The sequence below is a fragment of the Chlorella variabilis genome (assembly GCF_000147415.1).
Source record: "Chlorella variabilis unplaced genomic scaffold CHLNCscaffold_4, whole genome shotgun sequence".
NCBI lineage: Eukaryota > Viridiplantae > Chlorophyta > Trebouxiophyceae > Chlorellales > Chlorellaceae > Chlorella > Chlorella variabilis.
In genome coordinates, this window is record NW_005435084.1 from 628,993 (window position 1) to 652,340 (window position 23,348).

Consider the following 23,348-nt stretch of genomic DNA (forward strand, 5'->3'; position numbering starts at 1 on the left):
CGCTGCTCTTGGGTGATGGCAGGCGTCGTACAGGCTTTCTTGCGGCTACCGCCCGCACCAGACGCACTAGATGCCCTTGTTCTTCTGCTTCTTCTTGTGGTCCTGCACCAACGAGCCGGCTGCAAGCCGCAGCTGAAAATCCATCAACAGTCATGAACCGCCGCTGTTGAGCAGGCACCGGCCTGCACCCACCTGTGCGCTGGCACCTGCGCTGGCGCCCCGCTTGTCAGCCGCCTTCTTCCTCGGCGCCACGCCCATCGTCGCCGCCCCAAAGGCCGCTGCCTTGGGGCCGGGCTGCACCTTGGCCCTCTGTAGCCGCCTGCCGGAAATCGCCGCCACCTCTGCAGATTCAGCCATGCCCTCGCCGCGGTACCTGAGAAACCACGGCACGGCGGCGATGAGGGGTTACTACCGCCTTGGGTACTGCGCTCCTCAGCAGGGGCTCGCGTCCAGCCCCGCCGGCCAGGCAGCTGGGCATCTGCTGCAGCTCCCCTCACCAGGAGCGCAGGCCGTCGCACAGCTCCCGGTCGCTGAGCGGGCCAGCCAGCGGGAGGGGCGGATCTAGTTTGAAGGTGGTGCCGCCTGTAAGGCCCGGAAGGCACAGGGGCAGCCTAAGGACCTGGTGCAGACCCTCCCTGGCAAGCTCTGGTGGAAGGGCGGCAAAAGGTGGTGCATCGCCAACAGCCACTGGTGGCAGCAGGGAGGCAGGCAGGCTTGCAGGCAGGCAGGCTAGGAGAGAATGCTCAGCCCGTGCCCACTGGCGCACCCGCCCGCTTGGTGCCCAGCGTGGCCTTGTGAAGGTAAGAGATCTCGATTGGAGAGACGGAGAGGATTGGCGCCTCGCCCCGTTCCACCGCCTGCCAGTGCACAGAGCGCCGGCGGGCAGCAGAGTGGGTGATGGCTGGCAGGCAGGCATGGGATGGATGCGCGCCGAGCGCAATAGCCTGAGCCGCCGAGCAGTCGGCAAGAACCAGAGCAGCGGCAGCAGAGGAGGCGGCAGCGGGCTCTCGCCACCTGCGCCAGCTGCTCTCCCAGCTGGGTGGCCTGCTCGTTCCACAGGTAGGTCTTGGCCGCCAGCACCTCACCCTCCCTGCTGTTGTCCACAATCCACAGGCCGCGGTGCTGCAGGCAGATGACCAGGGAAATGAGACCCAGCCTGGGCAAAGTCTGAGGCCAACAGCCCAGCGGCGCACAGCACAGGCGCCTGCTTACCAGGTTGCCTTCCTCCGGGTCTGAGTGCCACTGCTTGCCCTGGAACTTGGCCTCCAGCTTCTCCATGCTGTGCACAACGCCTGTGATAGGGCGAAACAAACAGCACGTTCAGAACGGGTGTAGTCGCTAAACTGGCAGAGGCAGAAGGATCGGCGCCGCAGCGGCGGCGACACCCGGCCTGTTACTGCCCCACTTGCAGCCTTTTTCTCACCCACGACCTCCACTTCTAGCGACTTCCTGCCGGGCGTCTCGCCCAGCAGCTGCGCCAGGGTCTTGCGCTCGGTCATCCTGCGGCAGAGGCAGGGCGGGCGGGTGGAGCGGGCGGGTGGAGCGGGGCAGGGGAGGCGGGCGGGCATCGGCGCTGCCAGGCTGCCTGAGCGACCTCCCTCCACCCCAAGCAGCTTCCCCATATAATATAGCCATCTTTGGGCTGCTCTAGCAAGCAAAGGCCACGCGCGTGCGTGAGTTGGTGCAGTCCACAGCAGCAACCTGGCGACCTAGCAGCTTGGCAGACAGGAGCAACCTTCGGGGAGAGAGTGGGGAGACTGGGGCTTGCTGGAGGACACAAGAGGCTGCCTGGGCAGGTGCTGTGGAATGAGTCAGTCTGGGAAGCTTGCATTTGGCCTTGTTTTTAGCAGCAACCGGATGTTTGAATGCAGTTATTATTGCTGCATTCAAATGCGGTCAGTCCCACCTCCCCTGCACAGCAGCGGCGCTGCCCGGCGCCTGCGCCTCCCGGGCCCGTTTCCAGCTGGCCAGCAGAGCCTCTGCACCGCCAGTTTCCGACGCCCCTGCGATCACTTGGTAGCGCGAGTCAGAACCCATGTTGCAACGTGCTTCAACGAGCGCGTAGGCCGGCGAACAATGGCAGCAATTGTGCTGGCACCGTTGCTGTTCCTAGCGCCCATCCTGGCTTCAGGTGCGCTGGTGAAGCTGGCGCTCGCGAGTAGCTGGCTTGCCGCGAGTTGTCGGCGCAACGCGTCGGCACATTTGGCGCGCATGCCGAATGGCTGGGATGGCCGCCTCAGTCCAGCTAGAAACCGACTGATTGGGCCGTGATTGGGCTGGGAGCGGTCCAGGCGGCACCGCTCATTTTGCCGCTCGCCGCCACCGCCCGCCGCCGCTCTCGCCCCCCGCCGCCACCCAGTGTCCCTCACCAAGCGACATCTGCTGCTGGCTCTGGCTCCCCCTGGTGTGATGCAGCCGCCAACCTGACCGCAGACCAAGGCGCGGGGCCACTGTACCGCGGCCGCGACCTGCCTTTCTTCCTGGAGGCGCTGCCTGGGCAGAATGTGTCTTTCAGCGACGGCAAGGCGGCGCGCGGCTGGCTGCAGGTGCCCAACCGCAGCAACTCCACGGGCGCGGTGTGCGCCAAGGGGTGGCAGAACCCGCCGCTGGCGGCGCAGGTGGTGTGCCGCGCGCTGGGGTGGACCGGCGTGGCGCGGGCCGCGGGCGCCCCCGCCCCTGAGAACAGCACCACCATAGGTCCAGAGGGCGTGTCTTGGGAGTCGCTGCGGTGCGACGGCACGGAGGCGGGGCCGCTGGGCTGCAGGTACAAGCCTGTGGAGGTTAACTTCACGGGCTGCCTGCCGCGGGCACGCCTCGTCATCGAGTGCTACCAGGACCCAGGTGGGCGGGTGGGCGCGGGGCGCGGCGGTTTCCCGCAGCCTGCGACATGCAGCAGCATCCGCCATCTGCCTGTGGAGCTGTGGAGCTTGATTTGGCCAGTGCAGGGCAGCAGGGTGGCTGCGCGCTGCGGCATTGCCGTGGCGCGCGCTCCTCGCCCCGCCGAGCCGCCGGCACTGCGCAGCTCCCTGCTGCCTCCGGCTCCTTCGCCTGCCTGGCCGCCGGACCCAATCTCTGCTCCCACACGCCTCCGCCACCACCGCAACTGTGGCTGCTGCCTGCCTGCCGCGCTGGCGCAGGCACAAAGGGCGAGCTGCGGTTCAGGGAGCCGCCACCGGCTGCCAGCGAGGTGTCAGAGATGTACGGCCGCGGTCTGACGGTGGAAGTGTTCCACAGAGGGTTCTGGGGATACGTGGGCACACCCTTGACGCCCAACGAAGCCGGTGAGGCATGCATGCGCTGCTTGGCTGGGGATAGGGCCAGCAAGCGTGCCTGGGGTGCGGGGGCGCTGCAGCGCCGCGGGCCGTCCTTGCTTGGCTTCTGGCCAGTCAGCACCCTGCGCCGCCGTCGGGCGCGGCGCTGGCTGCTTGCTGCCCGCCTACCGCTGCGCCTGCCGAGCCGCTTGGCGCTGCTCTTCCTGCCCCGCAGTGGTGCTGTGCCGGGAGGCCGGGTACGGCAACGGTACCGCCGGTACCGGTGACGTGCAGCTGGCGGGGCTGGGATACCGCGAGGCCGGCGGCGCGCCCACCCTGGCGCTGGCCTGCAACGGCAGCGAGGCGGCGGTGCAGGAGTGCGCCGTGTCCTGGGTGCCTCCGCTGCCCATCAGCGGTACCAATGATACCTACTTTGATTGGGTGCCTCGAGGATCCATCAGCTACTACACCAGCCCCTTACTCCCGCTCCTCTTCTGCCCCCCGGCCTTCAACGACACCCACGCAGGTGGGGTGGGTGGGTGTGCGGGTGGGGCTGCGGGGCCGTGGTGGCGGCGGCTGATCTGCCCGGCACGCGCCGGCTGCGCCTGCTGTGGGGTTCCGTCGCTGCTTTGCCTCCTGTGACCGTCCCCTGTTGGGGTACGTGGCCAGCTGCCGCCGGCTCCCGCCCACTAGCGCCGCCGCCGCTGCCACCGCCGCTGCCACCGCCGCTGCCGCAGAGTTGGACGAGGTGGAGGATGGCGCGCTGCGCTTGGCCTATGGCGGTCTGCCCGCCACTGCTGAGGGCGGGTGCGTCAAGGGGGAGGCGCAGATCCGAGCCGGCGGCTACTGGGGCATGGTGACTCTGGGGGATTACGGCGCTGGAGCAGAGGACGTCGCCGCCGAGGTGGCGCAGAGCAACGCGCAGGTGGGCGGGGGTGGTGGGCGTGGCCACGGTGGGCGCGCTGCGCGGCCCGCCGGCTGGCAGCATGAGCTTACGCGCGGCTGGGAGGTGGGCGCACGCTCACCGCTGCCGTCCCTTGCCCCTCCTCCTGCCCTCCCCGCCTCCCCGCCCGAAGGTCATCTGCCGAGAGCTGGGCGCCCCCACCACCAACGTGACCAGCAGCCTGGCCGCCCCCAGCTCGGACATCCTGCTGCCGGTGTGGCTCACCGACCTGGAGTGCGGCGGCGAGGAGGAAAGCATCCTAGACTGCGCCTTCAGCTCCAGTGTGGTCCCAGGGGGCGCCCCGCCGGCAGAGGGAGAGGCTGTGTATGCGCTGGAAGTGTCGTGCTGCCCGCAGTGAGGGGTGCGGCGGCGGCGGCGAGTTGCAGTACAGCGGTACGCTTCTGTCTGGGCTGCGAGGCACCCAGCCGGCGGCGCCTGGCGGGCGTGGGGCATGCGCTGCTGTGTGCCCACCACCTCCCACCCTTGCACAACCATGCCATGGCCGCTGCCTCACATTTGAACTCCATGCGCTGCCTGATTCTGCTGCTGATTTTGTTCCTGCTCGCGACTCTATACCCGCTGCCTTTCCATCATCTCTACCATCCCATCCCCCGATGCCCTTACGCCACATGTGTCATCGCCGCCGCTGCAAGCGTACGCGGCTGCTCCCTCCCCATCCCCGAGATTCCCGTTTCATGATGTTCCTTGTCCATGCCTTGTCCATGTGGGGCTGCTCCTCATTCATGATGCGCTAAGCCCATTGCAACAAAGTTGCATGCTATGCTCGAGGCAAGAGAGGTCTTGGCATGGCACACCCCAGAGGGCGGCTGGCAGGCAAGCAAAGGGGGATGGCAGTCAGGCGGTGACGCCACCCGGTATCCCTTCCACAGCCGCATACTGCGCCAGGGGCACGTGCTCCACATTGCTGTGCCCGAATGCCGCGGGGCCCACCACGGCTAGCGCCGCGGGCGAGGTCAGCAGCGGGTGCGCCGGCAGGCCCACCACCGCCACACGCAGCCCATACCGCTGCTCCTCTGTGGCGATGGGCAGCCCATCTGCACAGCAGCGCAGCTGGCCATGGCATGCCGTTAGCGGGCTGCCAGCCCCGCGTTGACTGACGGCACAAGCAGGGGCATAGCGGGCGCCAGCAGCGCGGCTCACTCTCCGCCTCCACGCAGCAGATGAGGTCGGGCACAGAGGCCAGCAGCCGCTCCCCGGGCCCCTCCACCGCCAGCAGGTTTTCATTCTGGAAGTCGACGGTCAGGGTGCGCCCAGCAAAGGCGCCGCTGCCCTCCAGCAGCAGCCGGCCGCGGGCGAAGCCCTGCGTCGTCTGCCGCTGCACATCCACCACTTTCCCTGCGAGGCAGAAGGGCTGAGGACATGCTGCGTCAGGGTGGAGAGAGGGCTGACAGCCAAACCTCTGCAGCCAGCCCCCAGCGACAGCCGCAGCCCCACCTGTGAACAGCACGCGCCCACCGCCTGCCGCGGCGATGGCGGCGGGAGCGTCCTGCTTGGCATGCTGCGCTGCCGCCACCGCCGAGCCCAGCCGCAATGCCAGGCTGAGGGAGTGTGGCACCACCACCTGCTTTAGCTGCTGGCCTGCATGGGAAGACCAGTTGTGGCAGTGGAGGCAGTCAGTGGCAGCCAGCGTCTCAAGGTCGCACCACGCAACCCACCCTGCTGCACACGCATGCACGTGCCTTACTGCCTGGCGGCAACCAAGGCCTGCCCCAGCCCCTGGCGCGTGCAGCCGGCACGGCGCGCCTGTAAGCGGGCAGGAGCTGAAGCCGGCGCTGCACCCCATCTCTGTGCACACCGGGCGCAGCAGGCGCTCCAGCCAGGCGGGGCTGGCGGCGCGCTGCACTGCCAGGCAGTTGCCCTTCTCGTCCGCCACCGCCGCCGGCAACACCGGCAGGCCGTAGATGGCGCTCGTCATCATCTGCACAGCTGCGCAGCTCAGGCGGCATGTCAGGGTGGGCCAGCGGTCGGCGGACAGCTGCCGCTGCCTCCGCCGGCTGGCAGCATGGGTGCGCTGGTGCTGATGCCCACACCCCAGTGCATGCGCTCGTCGGCTGGCTAGCATCACGCCGCACACATAAACCTGCCAACCCAACCTCCACCCCACCTGCAGCTCAGGGAAGGCTCGCCCCATGAGGTCCCCATCCACCACAGGCAGCCCCAGGCGGCTGCCCACCACGAGAGGCTCTATGCCATTGCCGCCGCCAACCTCTCCCGCCATCAGCGCCGCCAGCTGGCGCTGAGCTGGCTGGGCTGCCGCTGCGGGAGCGGCGGTGTCGAGTGCCGGCTGGGTGCTAGCACCCTCGCTGCTGCCCTCGCCGCCCATATGCGGCGGCTCGGCGCGGCGCTCGGCAGCGGGCGCGGCGCTGCTGCGGTATGCTTCCAGTACCGCCTGTACCGCAGCTTCCGCCTGGTCGGCATCCAGCTTCTCGTTGCCCACCGTGGGGGCGCCCATGTAGCCGGCATCCACTACCAGCCGCTCGTCAGGCACGGCTGCAGGAGAGATGACTCGCATGCTGCCCACGCCAGCCCTGCAAGCCCGCCGAGGGACGGGCGGATGGCGTGATAGAGTCAGTCAGCAGCCAGCGGCGTACGCTTGCCTGCCTGAACAGGCGATCCACAGAGGTCGTATCGCACTCGGTTGCAGGGAAGCTGACCGGGCACTCACCTCTGCAGCTGCATCAGAGCCTTGAGCATCGCCTTGCTGGGGCTGCCGCCCCCTCCGCAGCCCAGGATGCCGCAGCCGGTGGCGATGAGGTGCAGGTCCTCGCTGCGAAGGATCCACTCCCCCTGCTGGTTCACGCGCGGCTGCCACCCGGCCAGCTGAGCCGGCATCGGGTCCTCGCCCCTGCCAGCCAGCGGCGGCCAGCCTGCAACCTCACTGGCGCTGCTGGCAGAGCTGGCGGCGGCGGTGCTGATGCCCCCGGAGGCGGCCGCTGCGGGCCGCTGCTCTGCCACCTCCCGGTCTGCTGCCGCTGCCGCTCCTCGTCCTGCCGCCCCTCGTCCTGCCGCCCAGCCTGGCGCCGGGCCTTCCGTGGGCGCACGGCTGTCGCTGGCGCCGCCGCCAGCAGCCGCCTCAGGGGTGGCTGCAGAGCGGTCCAGGCTGGAAAGGTCTAGGTCACCGATGACTTCCACCCTCACCCTGCTGAAGCTGCCGGGAAGGTAGGCCAGGGGCACATCCTCCCGTACCGCCACCCTGCACGACCCCGGCACGGCGCCCGCCGCCGCTGCCCGCCGCTCCGCCAGGCGCTGCGCCTGCTGCAGTACCGCTGTCCTGCTGGCTGCGGTACCGCCCATGTCGTACACGGCATCCACTGAGCCGCTGACCTGGGCTATGGCGGCCCCCACTGCGTTGGCCACAGCAGTGTGGCGCGGCCGCACCACTGCCGAGGCGCCACGCAGGCTGGCGCCGCACAGCGGGGCGCCGCCGCCAACCACCACCACGGGCACGTCGCCTGCATGCAGGGCAAGCCACGAGAACAATGGAAGGCTGCCAGTAATTGGATCCCACAGTCAACACGTCCATCGGAGTCCCTGCGGCAACAGGCCTCTTGGTGGCACCAGAGCCAAAAAGCAATTTCCCACCCCCATCTTGAGCCACAGCTTCCCCCATCTGCCTCGGTCTTCACGGCATCAAGGCAGTCTTCGAGCGCCCGCTGCATCTCCGCCCACGCCGCCTCCGCCTGTTCTTCTGACAGCCCTGCGGCAGCTGCCTCGCGGCTGCCCAGCTCCATCCTGCCCAGCAGTACTGCCACATCGGAGGCGGTACATGTGCCGCCCCCCACGCACAGCGCCTCCCGTGGCAGGCCAGCTCCCACGCTGTCAGGGCCCACAGTGCAGGCTGCCGCCTCTGGTGCCATCTCTGATGGCGCGCTGCCGGCTGGGGCTGCCTCAGCGCGGCGGCCGCCAGGCTGGGGGAAGCGCACCAGCGAGCCGCCGCCGAGGCCGATGCTGAGCACGTCTGGCATCTGGAAGTTGGTGGCAGCGCCGGCGAGGCGGACGGCTCGGGGCGCGGGCCGCGGCAGGCCGCCAACCAGCAGCCCCACGTCGGTGGTGGTGCCGCCCACGTCTATCACAGCGCCGTCTGCGATCCCCGTCAGCAGCGCCGCGCCGCGCAGGCTGTTGACTGGGCCGGACTGGAAGGTGGCTACCGGCACCTGCAGGCCGGGCAGGCAGATCAGGAGGGTGTCAGGGCCTGCCACGCCATGGGGACATGAAAGCAGGGCCAGCACAGGATGCGTGGCAGAAAACAAAAAACACCAGCTGCTGCCAGGCTGGCCCTCCCTTCTTTTCTCCAGCGCACCTTCAGTGCATCCTGCGCCGACAGCAGGGTCCCGTCGTTTGCTGTGAAGAAGAGCGGCGCTTGGATGCCTGCGGCAGCCAGCGCTGCGACGCAGGCGGGCACCACGCGGCGCGCAAGCGGCTGCAGGGCTGCGTTCAGCACCGCCGCATTCTCCCGCTCCAGGAGCCCCAGCCGCCCCACCTCGTGGCTCTGGCACACCAGCAGCGGCCCCTGCCCCTGCCCCTGCCCTTCACATTCCTGCTGCTGCTGCTGCCGCTGCTCGATGGCCCCCCCTAGCGCGTCTGCCTCTGCGTCCGCTGCCGCCGCCTCATCTGCCAGGATGACCGCCGCACGCTGCTCCTGCGCCGCCTGGACAGGAGAGAAGACGCCAGACACCACCGCGCAGCGGATGCCGGCGGCCAGGATTCGGCGAGCGATCCTGCGCAGCTGCTGCTCATCCAGGGGAGCAATCTCGCTGCTGCCATCAAACTCGTAGCCGCCTGCACACCATCCGCGCCGCACCGAGTGATTTCTCGGCATCTGAGGTCAAATGCCCAGCGCATGGGTTGCCGGCTGCCGCTGCCGGCTGCCGATGCTGCGGCAGCTCTTGCACCGAGACAAGTGCGACCCCCTGCAAGCCCACCTGAAGCCAGGAAGTAGCAGCCACCCACTGCCTGCCGCAGTCTTGGTGGCATGTCGCAGAAGGGCGGCAGCGAGTGCGTGGCGGGGCCACACAGGCGCACAACCGCAACGTGGGCCAGGCCCTTGAGCTGGATGCAGGCGTTGACGAACTGCGTAGTTCCGAGCATGACCGCACCCACCGCACCAGGCTCTGCGTGCAGGAGGTGCAGCCTTGCTGTGTTTGGGTGCCACTGGCGTGTGTTGGGCAGCAGGCGGGGCGCTGAGCGGGCGCTACCTTGCCCGGCGCGCTGCAGCGCCCCCGTCACGGCTCCCACGATCCCCTGCAGGACATCTGGGCTGGTGGGCTCCTTGCACCACCCCAGCACAACGTTGCCTTCGTCGAGCAGCACGGCATCGGTATTGGTGCCTCCAGCATCCACGCCAACACGCAGCAGCGGCATGATTGATCTCAATGCAACACAAAGATGCTTGGATGTGAATGCGGTCAGCGCGCCGAGAATTTGGGGCCGCCTACATGGCGCCGCAGCGCACCGAGCAGGGTGAGCAATTTTGGTGGCAAGGGCCACTCAAACCGAGCTCCATCGATGCCTACCAACCCCATTCACCTCGCAGCTCCAGGCAAGCCAAGTTTGGTCGACATGGGCTGCTGCATGTCCTGCTACGGTGGCTTCCGGGTGTGTAGAACGATCCTCAGTAGTAGTGGCTGGGTTGCTGCGCTGCCCTCTTGCGGTTGAAGCACTCGCAGCGCGCGGAGGTGAATGGGCACCGGCGCCGTGCTGCTGGCCGCCCCGCCAGCTCTTGCCCACACGTCGGCGCCTGCCGGTGCGCTTTGCCTTGCAGAGCCCCCAACCCCGAATGAACGTGGACTTGGTCAGGAGCGCGCTGCAGGCGCTGCACAGCCTCACGGTGTCGCCGGATGATATCCCACGGTTTTGGGATCCAGGCTTTTGCCTGCGGTCCAACGGAAGCAGCTACGACTGTGCGGGCCTTGTGCGCATGCTGAAGGAGAGGCAGGTGGGCTCTGTCTGCTGCGGCTGATCAGCTGAGTCCATCTTAGCGGTGCTGCAAGAGGTTGTTTGCGGGCTGCTTGCAGGCGCACCTTAACCCCCCCACTGTCCGATTTGTGGACATCTTTGGCAAAAACGACTGGGTTGCTGCCTGGCGCACAGCGTCGCTGACCACCAAGGAGGGCAAGCAGGCGCCCAGCCTCGTGCTCGTGGATGTGTGGCACGTCAAGGAGGGGAAGGTGAGGGGGGTGCCTGCCAGCCACTGCCTGTGCCATGCACTGCAGTGCAGCGCAGTCGGAGCGTGAAGCATCCGGCCCTCGACCCTGCCCTGACCCTGCCACTCCTCCTGCTCTCAGATCGTGTCGGGCGAGCAGTGCTGGCAGGAGCTGCGCGTGGGCGATGAGCTGGCGCTGACGCCGCACGAGGCGGACACAGAGGCGGTAGTGCTGGGCGCGCTGGAGGGGCTGGAGGGGCTGGTGCTTGGGCAGGGCACGGTGGAGCCGCTCTGGGCGCCAGAGGTGGAGGGGCACGTAGATGGCGTGGCGCTGGACCTGGACGCGCTGCGGCGGCACTGGGCCGCGCTGAAGGTGGGTGAGGGGCAGGTGTGGGGCATTCTCGGGCCGCCCCGCTGGCACCGTGCCCGCTCGCCATGCACCGGTGCATCAGACCAGCGCCCCTGGAGCTCTTCCCTCTGCGCATGCAGGCTTCACTGGCGTCCCTGGCCGTGGAGGTGAAGCAGATGGTAGTGCAGGGCAGTGTGGTGGGTGCTGTGTATCACGTGGCCGCCACCAAGAAGGCTGGCGGCAGCTGCGAGGTGCAGGTGGTGGCGGTGTTCACCGTGGTGCACCGCAGCAAGATCGCAAGCTGCCAGGCGGTGTCGCGGCTGGTCAGCGGCAGCCCTGGGGATGAGGGGCTGGCCACGCTGGAGCTGCAAGCGTGAGGTGGAGGGCGGCGGCGCTCCCGCCCCGTCACCGCCAGTGGGGCTTGCCCATGGCCGCGGGCCACACATCTCCCCTGCGCTCACTGCTCAATTGTAAGCAGCCATGTGAGAGGCTGTGCTCGGTAACGGCCGTAGGTTCTTCGCGGGCGCCGCATTCGAGAGCCAGAATTGGCTGGAGAGCACCCTCAAATGTGTAGAACATTAGCACTGCGAGCTTATCGCGCCGCGATTGCAACGCGCAGCGGGCCGGGCGCTCGCGAGCTGCTGGCACTTCCTGCCGCCGCCGCCTGGCGGCACGCGCCACGCCATGCCACGGCCGCTGCCGCAACCTTGCAGCAGCAGACGGCCCAGCCGCAGGCTCGTGGGGAGGAGCAGCAGCAGCAGCAGCACCTACAGCCTACGCGCTTCCAGACAGTGATGCAGAATTCAAGGCTGACGCACATAGCGCAGGAGCTCGCTAAGCAAGCCATCCAGCCGGGAGACGTGGTGGTGGATGCAACTTGCGGCAAGGGACACGATTCGGCATTCCTGGCAGCCGCCGTGGGCAGCGCTGGCACCGTGCACGCCTTTGATATCCAGCCCGCCGCCATTGCGGCCACCCAGCAGCGCGTTGCCGAGGGCGTGGCAGCGGGCGGAGCGCCGTCACCGCTAGTATGCCACCTGACATCGCATGCGGAGATGCTGCTGCATGTGGGCGCCTCCTGCGCCCGCGTCGTGATGTTCAATCTGGGTAAACTGCACTTTCATCAGCTCTTCACTGAGCAGAGGCGCTGCCGCTGCCGCTAGTTCCGACGTATGCGGCTGCGAGCTTACCAGTGCTGCTGTTATCCCACCACAGCTTTCAGATCCATGGCTTCCCCTGTCTTGCCTGGCTGCAGGCTACCTTCCAGGCAGCGACAGGGCAACCACCACGCAGGAGAGCAGCACGCTGGCAGGCGTGCAGGCGGCCTGCGACGTGCTGCAGCCGGGAGGGCTGTGCTCCATCCTCTGCTACACCGGGCATCCAGGTAGAGGCTGGCCGGGCAGCTTTCATGCTGTACCTGCTCAGCATGAACCTGAACCTGCTCAGCATTCTGTCGTAAAATGGGTTCCTGCCTGGCCATGCTGCCACAGTCTCACCAACTGTGTGTTCTCGGCTGCCGGGCTGCAGGCGGCATGGAGGAGTACCAGGCCGTCAAGGCGCTGGTGGCAGCGCTGCCTCCCTCGCGCTGGAACAGCTCCGAGGTGCGGCTGCTCAACCGCCCCGACGCACCCGCGCTGCTGCTCCTGTGGAAGCGGCTGTGACGCCGCGACTGGCATCCTTTCTTGCAAGCATGGAGGCAGAACAAGCTAAGGAGGAGAAAAACAAGGAATCCACAGAATGAGCATCATCTTGAACTGGCGCCATGTTGGGTAATGTTTCATGATGTTTCGCTGTCCCCATCTGGACTCCCGTCGGAGTGTTAGCAGGGCCCCTGGTGCCGCTGCCTCAGGCGGGCCAGGTGGCGCTGCAGCTGCCTGGCCAGCTCCTCACGTAGCTCCCGCTCCCGCTTGTCGGTGCATGCGCCCAGGCTCTCCCTCATCTCTGCTAGCTCACGCTCATACGCGGCTACCTGTGCCGCCACCCCTGCCGCTCCCAGCTTGTGCGCCTGCTGACGAGGAGTAGCCGCATTGCTCAGCATTGTCTGGCTGCCGCCGCTGGCTGTGCCCGTGCCGCCGCAGGAGGGGCAGGTGCGCTGGATGCTCCTGCAGTCGTAGCACTCTGCCACCGTGCCGCTGCCGCCACAGGCTATGCACAGGTGGACGGGTGGCACCTGAGGCGCCGCCGCGGGGGTGGAGGCGGGTGGAGCTGGCGCAGCGGGGACAGTAGTTGCAGACTCAGCAGCGGGGGTGCTGCTGCTGCCAGAGTATTTTGCCTTCAGCTGGGCAACCAGCGCATCTTCCTCGGCTGTCAATGCGGCCGGGTAGGTAGCAGCGCACTCCACTGCGGCAGTCATGGTGTGCAATTTTTGTAAATGGATGAGTCGCAAAGCTGTTTGCGTGAAGTCAACTTTGCTGCGCGCTGGGGGCGCGCAGCACACTCTCAGCACGAGTTGCGCTTGCAGCACATCTGACCCCAAATATGAGATAAGCTCCCAGAGTGCCTTGTCCCAGTGTCTCCCCCTGCCGGCAAACTTGCCGTCGAAACCCGCCGCGATCGGGCCAGTTTACGCGCGTTCTTGCGGCAGCACAAGCAGCACAGATGCATGCACAGCACCGCAGCACCTGCCTGACTGGCGGCGCAGTGCCACAGCGGCGGCTGCTGGCGGCACGCCGCAGGCGGCCAGTTGGGCGTGCGGTGCACGCCCTGCCTGTTGAATTTGGCAGCGAGGTCCTGCTAGCTGCGCTGTCCACCTACCCAGAGTTTGCAGCAGACACATTCGAGCCGCAGCTGCAGCCAGAAATACTAATAGCGGCGGGGTTTGCGGCGACACCTCCCATCCTGTTCTGGGCTCGCATCTTCTCGGCCAATCAGCGGCGCCTGCGGGAGATTGCTGAGGCCCAGGCAGCAGAGGAGCAGCGGCAGCAGGAGCGCGAGGTGGGTCGCAGCGGAGGCCCTGGCTGCCGGGGTGCAGGCTGTGGCCCAGCACCTGGCTGCATGAGAAGGGACGGCTCAGATAATCGCCTGCCTGCTTGTTGTGCATGCCTTCAGCGCCCTTCACATCTGGCTGGCTGCAGGAGCTGAAGCGCAAGATCACGGGCCAGTGGAACGAGCCGCCCGCGAGCTGAGCCAGCGGCACCCGCAGGTGGCTGCCCGCCTGGCTGCCCTGTACCAACATTATCGCATGTAAACGCCAAGCTGTACTCTTTCCCTAGCGCCAGGGAGCGACCGCCCTGGTGTCTGAGACAGCAAGGAATCTGTTGAAAGACTGGTTTGCTCAGTAACGCACAATAAGCCATTCTCACAGTGCAGCTGAGTGGCAGGCAGGCGGGGACAGCTACACATGCACCCTGAAGCGCTCCCAGTGGGCCCGCTGCTCCGCCTCGTCCAGCGCCGCCTCGATGGCGCTGCGGCAGGCGGCATATGCCGCCTCCTCGCCGACAGCGCCGCCGCCTGCTGCCGCAGCCAGCCTGTGCATCACTCCCTGCAGCCTGCCGCCGCCTCCGTCGCTGCCGCTGCTGCCAACCAGCTGGCCGCCGCCTGCCGAGCCGCCACCCAGCAGGGAGCCCAGGCCAAACACGTCACGGATGCTGGGCTGCGGCGCCTCGGAGCAGAGCAGGAAGCGGGCCTTCTCTCCAAACTGCTCCTGCACACGGGCAGCCTCCAAATGGCACTGCCTTAGCTGTGGGTGGTTGATCTGCGGTTGACAGGCATATGCTGGCACATAGTACGGGCCGCCACCACTCGGCGCCCCCATGACTGACCTGCATGACGCTCCGCATGTCGCCCAGCCCATCCACCAGGCCAAGCTTGAGTGCCTGCCGCCCCGTCCAGGCCCGCCCTGCAGCAGCAGGAGAGTCGGCGCACGCCCCACGCCACGTGACGACAAGCTGGTGGCCCGTACGCTGCACCTGCTGCCTCCCAGTCCTGCGATCGCCTCCATGGATCCCGCTGGAGCTGGCACAACGGCTCACCTGAGAACAGCTCATCGTCGCGGCCCGCCGCCAGGCGCTCGCCCCTGCTGCCGCGCACCCGCTCCTTGAAGGCCTGGTGCAGGTCGTCCATGATGTCGCGCAGCCGTGCCTCCTGCGGTACCAGCGGTACAAGAGGAGGAAGAAAGTGAGCAACGGCGGGACAGGTTGGGCGCAAACGCGAGAGCGGTCGCAGGCGCATGGCAGTGACTGGCACAGCGCAGGGACCAGCGTAGTAGTGCTGGACCGCAATGGACAGCCTCAAGCTGGACAAGTGCACTTGGGAGCCCTGCTCACCTGGTCGGGCTGCACCGGCAGGAAGGGGTCCAGCTGCATCTTGGCCTCCCCCGCGGTGAACACGCGCCGCTCCACCCCCAGCTTCTTGGCGGCTTCTGTGGCACCAAAGGTGGCGCTGATGACGCCCACGCTGCCCACCAGGGACGTCTGAAAGCAGGCGGGTGTGCCGGTGGGGAGCACGCGGGAAGTACCGTCTGGGCCCAGTGCTCACAGATCACACGGCATGTAGAAGCTTTGCAGGACTGGTTTGTGGAGGGCCGGCAGGGATGCATGTCCTGCTGGTACTGGCAGTTCAACCTACCCACCTCCAATGCATACGACTTGTCGCCTGCGCACCTGCACATGCGGGGGTTTGTGGTGAGCAGCAGCATGTGAGTGGGGCCGGCAGCAGCAGCAGAAGGCAGCAGCAGGCGAAGCAAGGCCGACGTCAGGCAAACACCAACAGGCGATAGCAGGTGATGCTAACATGAGCCAGTAGCCGCCGCTCGCCGCCACATCCTCAGCAAAGGTGTACACTGGGATGCCTGTGCTCTTGGACAGGCGGCGGATGAGGCCAAATATCAATTCAGACTGAACGGGCGAGCCACCTGCAAGGGACAGAGGCTCCTTTGTGATGCATCAGAAGTCGCATCGCACATGGTGCTGGTGTGCTTAGCAGGCTGTGATCGTGCCTGGGCTGTTGATGGCCACCGCACAAGCGGCTGGCTTCAGGCCCTTGGTAAACGCCCTGGCAAACCACTTCTCTGCACGCAGAGGCGGCAAGAGTGCTTGCTGACGCTCTGCAAAACAGGTTTGGACTCAGGCAGCGCTGCCCATCCGCAGCAGCAGACAGCTCACCCACGCGATCCAGGTAGAGCAGACGGCGGGCCTGCAGGGGAGCGTTGCGAGGGCTGTGCGCAGTCGGAGGGCTCTTTCAAGCAGCGCCCAAAGGGTCATGAGGTCACTCCGCCGCCCACCTGCGGGGCACGCGCCGGCCCTGTGAAGGCCTGCAGCACGCCCGACAGCTTGACCACCGTGATGAGCGCCTCGTTGAAGTCTTTCCTGCCCATGATGCTCCATCTCGCCAGCCGGTTCATCCTGGGTGAGAGGAGAGGGACGTGGGCAGGGCAGGGCACCAGCGTGTCGGCAGGCGGAGCAGGCGGCGGCAGCGGCATAGACTGCTCAGCCACTCCGTGACCCGAGCGGGGGCCCCGTGCAATCCGTATCCAATCGTTCACCTCTTCAGAGCTCCAAGCTGGGAAGCGGGGAGGTGAATTGCCGAAGCCCTTGGGTTGGAGTTAGTCCGCCCAACCCACCACGGTGCCTCGGATCTCCACGAGTTCAGGCGATCAATGTGGTGCGATCGGCGGAGACCTGTGGATCACAACGCGCCTGACGCCCGCCTGGCCGCTCAGCGCCCTTAGCGCACCGCCTCCCGCCTCCGCTAATGTGTGCCAGCCCACCTCGTCCTCATTTGTAAACGGCGGCATGTGATGCGAGTGGGCATAACGTGGGGTTGAAGCAGAATGGAGGGCACCGCAGTGATGGGCTGGCCCGGTCAAAGCAGATGAACGGCAATGACGGCAGGCCCGCTCAGCTGTTCTGTCTAAGCGAAGTGATGGTGATCACAAGGGCTTAACGACTGACTGACTGCAGCAGGGCGACAGCAGAGCAGCCGACAAGGCAGCCGCTGCAGCCACCAGCGCCACGAGCCAGAGCCGCACCGCCGCCAAGCTCGCCTCGCCCTGGGAGCAATCCACCACGGGGCTGAAATCGGGGAGCTCGAGGCTGCCGCTGGTGAGCGGGTATGTGCCGACTGTGGGGATGGTGAGGGACTTGGGGCAGTTGAAGGCGCCGCCATCCATCTCGTCCGACACGTTGAACCCTGGTGTCTTGTTGAAGCAGAGCCGGAGGTCGGCAATGCCAGCGCCGCCCTTGTACGGCTCAGTGACGTACTCTGCGGTGGATTGGGCATGGCCGCACCTGTGTGGATGCCATGTGTGCTGCCATTAAGTGCGCCACTTGCCCTAGTTAGCGCCACCGCGTGCGCCTGGCTGCTGCACTTGCCTACGGTGCAGGGCGAGCCCTGCGCCACGCACACCATGCGGTTGCTTGTTCCCAGGCAGTACAGGCAGTAGGCTTGGGAGCCGGCGGCGAACGATCTGCCGTCGGCGCCGCTCACTCCCGCCGCCGCCGAGAGCAGCAGCAGGGCGGAGGCCGCAAGCGCCGGCAGCGACATACCAGCCGCTCTGTTCAAGGCCGGGCTCATTCTACCTCTGCAGAGATGTGCTGCACTCGTAACAAGTAAGAACACAGGATGGGGAGGGAGGGGAGCAGGCACCAAGGAATGCCTGTAGCGGGGCCAATGGGTGTGTCAGTGGCGCCTTGGAATGCGGCTGGGCTTCGAATCAGGGCCTGAAGCTCCCGAATCGAAGGCCTTGAGGAATGGAGGAAGAATGCGCCACGCTTTCTTCACGCCCTGCGCCCGAGTGTGCACCACGGGAGCCACCGGTCTTGTCAGTTGAGCGAGTGAACCCACTCACTGAGCTCAGGGGCGTTCCCCGACGTTTCACCGCGGGTTTGAGAACCAACCCCACTCCCTGGCAGCTTCGACGAGTAGTATGGAGGGCATCAGCGGCTGGGGTCTTCCCCCAGGGGTGGAAGGGGCGTCTGCCCAGGGCGGCTTCGTCAGCGGCGGTGGCGGCAGCGGCGGCGGCGGTGGCGAGGCTGGCACACCCGCCGGGATGCAGGATCTGCCTGACGAGCTCCTGGGCGCTGTGCTGGCGCTGGTGGGACGCGAGGAGGGGTGAGCTGTGCTGCTGCATCTCCCAGCCAGTCTCTTGCCTCTCGATCCATTGCTACCCTGCTGACTGAGCCGTCCGCCTGCAAACTCCCGAGCAGGCGGGCGCTCCCAGCCGTCTCCCGCCGCTTCTGCCGCGTGTTTTGGAGCACGGCGCCGCTGTGGCGGCAGCTGCGCATTGCCATCGATCACACCGTGGCTGGGCTGACTGATGCGGAGCTGGCCTGCTGGTTTGAGGGCAGGCAGCGCCTGTTGCAGCGCGTGGCGGGCATGGCGCAGCGGGTGGAGATAGCCGGCGAGCCGGAGCCGGATGTACACCGCAGCGGTGATGGGCTGCCGGGAGAAGGGCAGTGGGCACGCGTCGGCTGGCGCGCAGCGGCGCTGCTGGCCGGCCTAGACCGCCCGGGCGCTGCGGTGGAGAGCGTGACAGTCAGGGTGTGGGGGCTGCGGCTGTCGTGGGCGGAGGCGGCCGCGCTGTGCCGCCTGCCCCGGCTGCAGCGGCTGTGGCTGGGCCCGTCGGACGAGTTTGACGAAGAGCTCTTTGAGGGGCGCTGCCAGCTGCCAGCCACCGCGGCGAGCGCGCTGGGCCAGCTGTCCGCCATGCTGCAAGTGCTGTGCCTCATCGTGGACTGCCTGCCCAGTACCGCGGTGCCGGCCATCTGCCGCCTGGCTGGCCTGACGCAGCTGACGCTCGACAGCTCCGCCCCGCTGCCGAGCCTTCAGCGCCTGGAGGATCTGCGGCAGCTGCAGATGCTGCGCCTGCAGGAGCTGTACAGCAACCCCGAGGGCTTGCGCCCGCCAGATCCAGGCCTGATGCCCGCCCTGGTCACGCTTCAGATGGTCGCCAGGCGCATCCAGGTGGGCGGCTAGGAACCAAGGGAGTGGGAAGTGAACAGGTGAGACCGAGGGTGTGGGCAGCCAGCGGCATGGCGACGCCAGGAACCGCCGCGCACCGTGGCGCATGCCCCATCGAAGGGCTGGAGCGATCACTGTATCTCGGCACGCGCCTCCGCCCGCTTGCAGGTGCCCGAGCGATCCGGCGGCGGCATCGTGCGGGGCTGCATCGATCCCAAGGAGGACAGCGTCTGCGCCCTTGAGATGTTCCAGGTGATGGTTAGGGAGCACGTGGGAATGCCAGGTGGTCCCGACTGTCGCAGAGCAGGGGGGGGGCTTGTCGTCTAACCACCTGTCCCGAGCCAGTCCACCCTGATGCGCCGGATGCTGCACCCGCCCGCAGTGCATGTGCTGCGACAACCGCACCCTGCAGCTGCGCGGCGTGTGCATGCAGCACAGCGCGTGCCTGCTGGCCATTATGGACGCGTGCGGGGTGGGGCAGGGCCAGCTGGAGCACCTGCAGCTGCAGCGGTGCCACGTGGCGGCGGAGGGGCTGAAGCCGCCGCCCGGCGTCTCGGCGGAGCGGCAGCAGCAGGCGCTGAGCCACCTCACCATTCTGGAGGTGTCCGGCTGCTTCCCTGTGGAGGCGGAGGGCGGCATGGAAGACTTCCTGCACCACCTGCTGCCCCAGCTGCCCGGCATGCGCTCCCTCGCCTTTGAGAGATGCGAGCTGGATGGCAGCCCAGAGCTGGCCGAGGCGCTCGGCAGCAGCCCGCCCCTGCTCAGCCTGTCGCTCACCAGCTGCGGCCTGGACAGCCTCCCCGCCGGCCCATACCTGGAAGGTGGGGGGTGCGGGCAGTTCCCTCGGCTTGATGCCGTAACTGTGCCCGTCGTGGTGCGCTGATGGCTGTAGGTCGGCCTGCCTGGGCCAGGCTGCGCACGGCATCAGCACAAGACAATGGCACACTGCCGCCCTTGGCCCTGCAGGCCTGGAGGAGCTGCGCCTGGGTGCCAACCGGCTGGCGGAAGTGCCGCCGTGCCTGACAGCATGCGCCACCAGCCTCACCATCCTCGACCTGGGAGGCAATGCTGAGCTGGCGGTGACGGAGGGGGCTGTGGAGGGCATCCTGCTGCAGCTGCCTCGCCTGCACCATCTGGGCCTGTGGGGCACAGCCACACCGCCCGAACCGCTGGCCTACCTCGAGGACCGGGCCCCTTGGCTGGATGTGAGGACCACCCCCCCCAGAGCGCAGCAACTGGTCTTCTCTGTCCAATGACGAGGACGGCAGCGAGGCTTAGCGCTGATGCGTCAACAGCCAGAGCGCCCAAGCGTTCTGTTTGCTTCCTGCTCTGCACCGCTTAGCGTTGGTGGTCGTGCCTGCTTTGACGTGACCTGCTATTGCGCCAGTTGCTACCAAACTAGCCACATGGCATGAAATGTGATGCACAGAGTGTTTCCTCACCAAAGCTGAAATGCGAACGCCAGCGCCGCCAAGCTGTCGCGCCGCCACCCGCCCCTCTGTTGGAACTAGCAGCCAGCCCAGAAGGCCCCACTCCAGCGCGTTCTCAATCGAGCTGGCGATCACTATGAGCTCAACAATCGCACCCAGGGCGGCGCCTGCGGGCCAGTTCAGGGGGGGGCAGCGCAGTGCCGCCTGCCGGCCGCACACTCACGCCATCAGCAGGCTTCGGAGCTGCCGGATGCAATCCACGCATCGGGAGCCCGAGGTGGTGAAGACTGGCGATGAAGGTGATCAAAGTGTGATCAAGCAGTGTGGGAGGCGTGCATACACCGCGCTGTTGTGTTGGGATCGCCACCGCAATCAGGGCAAGCGCCCCGCAGCGTTGGGGCGCTGGGCGCGAGGGCTGGCACCGCCGCCGCCGCCGCCCGTCACTGCCGCCCTCTGCAACTCCCCACGCTCTACCACAGACCTTACAGCACTGCTTCAACTTTTCCCACCAATCTCACCAATCTCATTCACGTGCACCCGGCCGTCTCCCGTCGTCCCCTCCGCTGTGTGCCACCGCAGACACGGAGGACTTGAGCGACAAGTACACAGACGTGATGCAGGAGCGCATGGGCTCCGCAGTGCTCACCTACCGCCACGAGGACGGCACCAACTTCTCCCGCATCCTGGAGGACCTCATCGTGGGCTCCTGCCTGCAGCAGCCCGCCGACGTGGACAGGCGCGTGTGTGTGGGTGCCCCCGGGGTCGGGGGAGGGGCAAGGGGCGGCGGGGCCAGGGCAAGGGAGGCAGAGGCAGGCGGGCCCTGTGGAGGGGCGTCGCCTGTGTTGCCGACATCAGCCGTCAGCCAATGGCCGGCAGCAGTGCCCCCACATGCCACTCACGCCGTCCCTCCCCTGGCATCCTCAACCACCCCCTCACTCCCGCTCCCGCAGGGTGGCGGACGGCGAGGATGTGCGCACCGTGCTGTGCCTGCAGGAGGACAGCGACATGGCTTACTTTGATCTGGACCTCACACCCATCTTGGAGCGCATCGGCGAGCGGGGGGACGTGCGCCACGTGCGCCACCGCATCAGGTGCGCGGCTAAATGAAGGGGGAAGGGGCCGCGTTTCGGTTGGCCGTTCGGGCTGTCAGATGGCACCTGGTTGGCGTGGCACAAGCGCCCATGGTCCCTGCTGCCAGCCGCCATCGCTCAGCTGCTCCTCTCACAGCTGCTGCCGCCGCCGCCGCTGCTGCTGCGGCCCAGCTCCGCTCACAACCGCTCCCGACGACTGCTGCCGCTGCCGCGGTCGCCGCCGCAGGGACTTTGACCCCTTCTCGCTGCGCATGGAGCTGCCGGGCGCGGTGGCGGCGCTGGCCCAGAATGCGGCGGCCAACGGCGGTACCGCCTACGTGCACTGCACGGGTGGGAGCGGCAGCTGCCGGCTGCCAGCAGAACCTTGCGTTGCCCTGGGCTGCCTGGGGCCTCGAGTAGCCAGGAGCAGCCACGCCAGCGCTGTGCTGTGCACCTGCCGTGCGGGCACAATCGCTACCCTGCCATGCCCACGGCCCCGCTTCCGCCGCTTGCTGCCCTCCCCGTCTGCCGCTGCTGCAGCCGGGCTGGGGCGGGCGCCTGCCACCGCGCTGGCTTACATGTGGTGGTTCAAGGGGTGGCACCTGGAGGATGCCTACCAGCACCTGACAGGTGCGGCTGTGGGACTGGCTGTGAGGCTGCTGAGGGGGCGGCAGCAGGGCACAGCGCGGCGTGCGGGCGGGTCACCCAGCCAGCTGCCTAGCCCACCGCACTGCTGACTTGCCCAGCCTGTTCTGACCGCCCCGCCTACGCCCTGCCGTCATGCGGCCCGCCCTGCCGCAGGCATCCGCACCTGCAAGCCCAACGCGCAGGCCATCCGCAACGCCGCCGCGGATGTGCTGTACGGCGAGCCGCCCACCCCGGTCTGCATTACGCTGCCGCGGTACGGTGTGGAGGGCGTACCGCAGGCGAGCCTTCGCTGGCGGGCTTCCGGCCTGGCGCCGTGCCGGCGCTGCTTGTGATCGGCACTTGCTATGCTCGCGCTGTGCAGTTTTGCGGTGCAAGGGCAGTAGGCGTTATGCCTGCGTGAGCAGCAAGCTTCCTCTCCTCACATGCCTGTCTCCTGGCGGTTTCTTCACCGCAGGTGGCGGGCCTGGATGTGGGGTGGGGCCAGCAGCTGGACATGGCGCCAGACCCGCAGTTCCAGCACCGCTTCCTGCTGCAGCGCTGCCTGCCGCCCGGCACCTACCAGTTCAAGTTCATCATCGTGAGTGCCTGGGTTGCAGGAAGAAATTAAGAAAGAAACTTGCACAGGGTCAACTTTGAGTGCAAGCGGAACAATTAGATCTGGGGCGCAGCAGAAAGAACGTCGGTCTTGCTTTCTTGGGACGCTCACCCGCCCCTCTGACTTTACCCCTGCTTGCCCCCGCATTGCCGCAGAACGGGCGCTGGGGGTATGCGCCCAACCACCCCACCCGCCTGGATGGCGACAACCTGAACAATTACGTGGCGGTACCGTATAGCAACACCGACCCGGCAGTACAGGTGCGGCACAGGCGGCAGCTGCGGCGGCACTCAAGCCGACGTGCAGCCCGCTGCGCTGTCGCCAAACCCCTGTGCTGACCGTTCCTGGCCCACCGCCTCGCTCCACAACCCGTGCTGCTGCCCGTGGGACCGCAGGCGGCGCGTGAGCGGCTGCTGGCGCCTGGCGGGCGCCTGACTGAGGAGGAGGCGGCCCGGATCCAGCAGATCTTGCTGGCCCTGCCCCTGAACGGCGGCGGTACCACAGGCAACCTTTCCGCTACCTCCTCCTCCTCTGAGGAGTGAGGTGAGGACCAAACGAAGAGCTGGGAGAAAAATCCCAGTACCCAGCCAGCACCTCCCTGCAGCACTGTACCCTCCCGCATGCAACGTAGCAGCCATCGATTCCAGCACGGTACCACCTTCCTGCGAGCCTGTCTACCTACCTTAGCTCCCTCTGTTTGCATCTCCTGGCACCATTTTCTCGCACTGTTCCTGATTGTTGCGGTGCTTCCAAGCACCTTTTGCCCCAATTGCCGCTGCTCCTGTTCCGCACTCCTGCCGTTACTACGTATGTTGACATTCTTTGTGTTACTGGTCTCTTAGGTTCTGAGTTCTGTGTTGGAGCCACTGCCCAGGTTCAGGCTGAGCTGCAGCATGGTCTGGTGTACGGGGCATGCCGCAGCCACCAAGGCAATCCCCAAGCAGCCAGACAGCCCGCTGGCGAGCAGCCAGACAGTCCGCTGGCGAGCAGCCAGACAGGC

General features: G+C 67.2%; 7 protein-coding genes across 7 annotated transcripts; 4 read left to right on the forward strand and 3 right to left on the reverse strand.

Moving 5' to 3' along the window:
- Positions 1-66: 66 nt before the first annotated feature.
- On the reverse strand, positions 67-2,037 carry CHLNCDRAFT_142005 (hypothetical protein; the record flags this gene model as incomplete). The annotated part of the gene is made up of 8 exons (XM_005850218.1): positions 67-102; positions 193-373; positions 498-582; positions 767-857; positions 1,015-1,122; positions 1,213-1,292; positions 1,424-1,500; positions 1,907-2,037. 8 exons carry the CDS (start codon positions 2,035-2,037, stop codon positions 67-69), a joined length of 789 nt encoding a protein of 262 aa, XP_005850280.1.
- Positions 2,038-2,076: 39 nt separating this feature from the next.
- Positions 2,077-4,552, forward strand: CHLNCDRAFT_142006 (hypothetical protein; the record flags this gene model as incomplete). The annotated part of the gene is made up of 6 exons (XM_005849966.1): positions 2,077-2,131; positions 2,416-2,841; positions 3,138-3,281; positions 3,487-3,777; positions 3,989-4,176; positions 4,328-4,552. The coding sequence occupies 6 exons, from the start codon at positions 2,077-2,079 to the stop codon at positions 4,550-4,552; spliced, it is 1,329 nt and encodes a 442-aa protein (XP_005850028.1).
- Positions 4,553-5,049: 497 nt separating this feature from the next.
- Positions 5,050-9,576, reverse strand: CHLNCDRAFT_142007 (hypothetical protein; the record flags this gene model as incomplete). Its single annotated transcript, XM_005850219.1, has 10 exons — positions 5,050-5,249; positions 5,356-5,550; positions 5,650-5,753; positions 5,994-6,133; positions 6,320-6,743; positions 6,881-7,667; positions 7,814-8,369; positions 8,516-8,994; positions 9,138-9,326; positions 9,411-9,576. The coding sequence occupies 10 exons, from the start codon at positions 9,574-9,576 to the stop codon at positions 5,050-5,052; spliced, it is 3,240 nt and encodes a 1,079-aa protein (XP_005850281.1).
- Positions 9,577-11,960: 2,384 nt separating this feature from the next.
- Positions 11,961-12,367, forward strand: CHLNCDRAFT_20577 (hypothetical protein; the record flags this gene model as incomplete). The annotated part of the gene is made up of 2 exons (XM_005849967.1): positions 11,961-12,090; positions 12,234-12,367. Coding segments are annotated over 2 exons (264 nt in total), but the record flags the coding sequence as incomplete, so codon positions are not given.
- Positions 12,368-14,040: 1,673 nt separating this feature from the next.
- CHLNCDRAFT_142011 (hypothetical protein) lies at positions 14,041-17,189 on the reverse strand (the record flags this gene model as incomplete). The annotated part of the gene is made up of 11 exons (XM_005850220.1): positions 14,041-14,349; positions 14,468-14,544; positions 14,678-14,789; positions 14,972-15,118; positions 15,277-15,307; positions 15,438-15,558; positions 15,667-15,714; positions 15,809-15,839; positions 15,928-16,048; positions 16,631-16,905; positions 17,022-17,189. The coding sequence occupies 11 exons, from the start codon at positions 17,187-17,189 to the stop codon at positions 14,041-14,043; spliced, it is 1,440 nt and encodes a 479-aa protein (XP_005850282.1).
- A 382-nt stretch (positions 17,190-17,571) lies between these two features.
- On the forward strand, positions 17,572-19,883 carry CHLNCDRAFT_142012 (hypothetical protein; the record flags this gene model as incomplete). The annotated part of the gene is made up of 6 exons (XM_005849968.1): positions 17,572-17,756; positions 17,852-18,608; positions 18,774-18,857; positions 18,988-19,426; positions 19,572-19,746; positions 19,838-19,883. 6 exons carry the CDS (start codon positions 17,572-17,574, stop codon positions 19,881-19,883), a joined length of 1,686 nt encoding a protein of 561 aa, XP_005850030.1.
- A 402-nt stretch (positions 19,884-20,285) lies between these two features.
- CHLNCDRAFT_142013 (hypothetical protein) lies at positions 20,286-22,890 on the forward strand (the record flags this gene model as incomplete). Its single annotated transcript, XM_005849969.1, has 9 exons — positions 20,286-20,334; positions 20,615-20,777; positions 20,986-21,126; positions 21,353-21,456; positions 21,646-21,735; positions 21,907-21,986; positions 22,208-22,330; positions 22,504-22,608; positions 22,744-22,890. The coding sequence occupies 9 exons, from the start codon at positions 20,286-20,288 to the stop codon at positions 22,888-22,890; spliced, it is 1,002 nt and encodes a 333-aa protein (XP_005850031.1).
- Between the last annotated feature and the right edge of the window lie 458 nt (positions 22,891-23,348).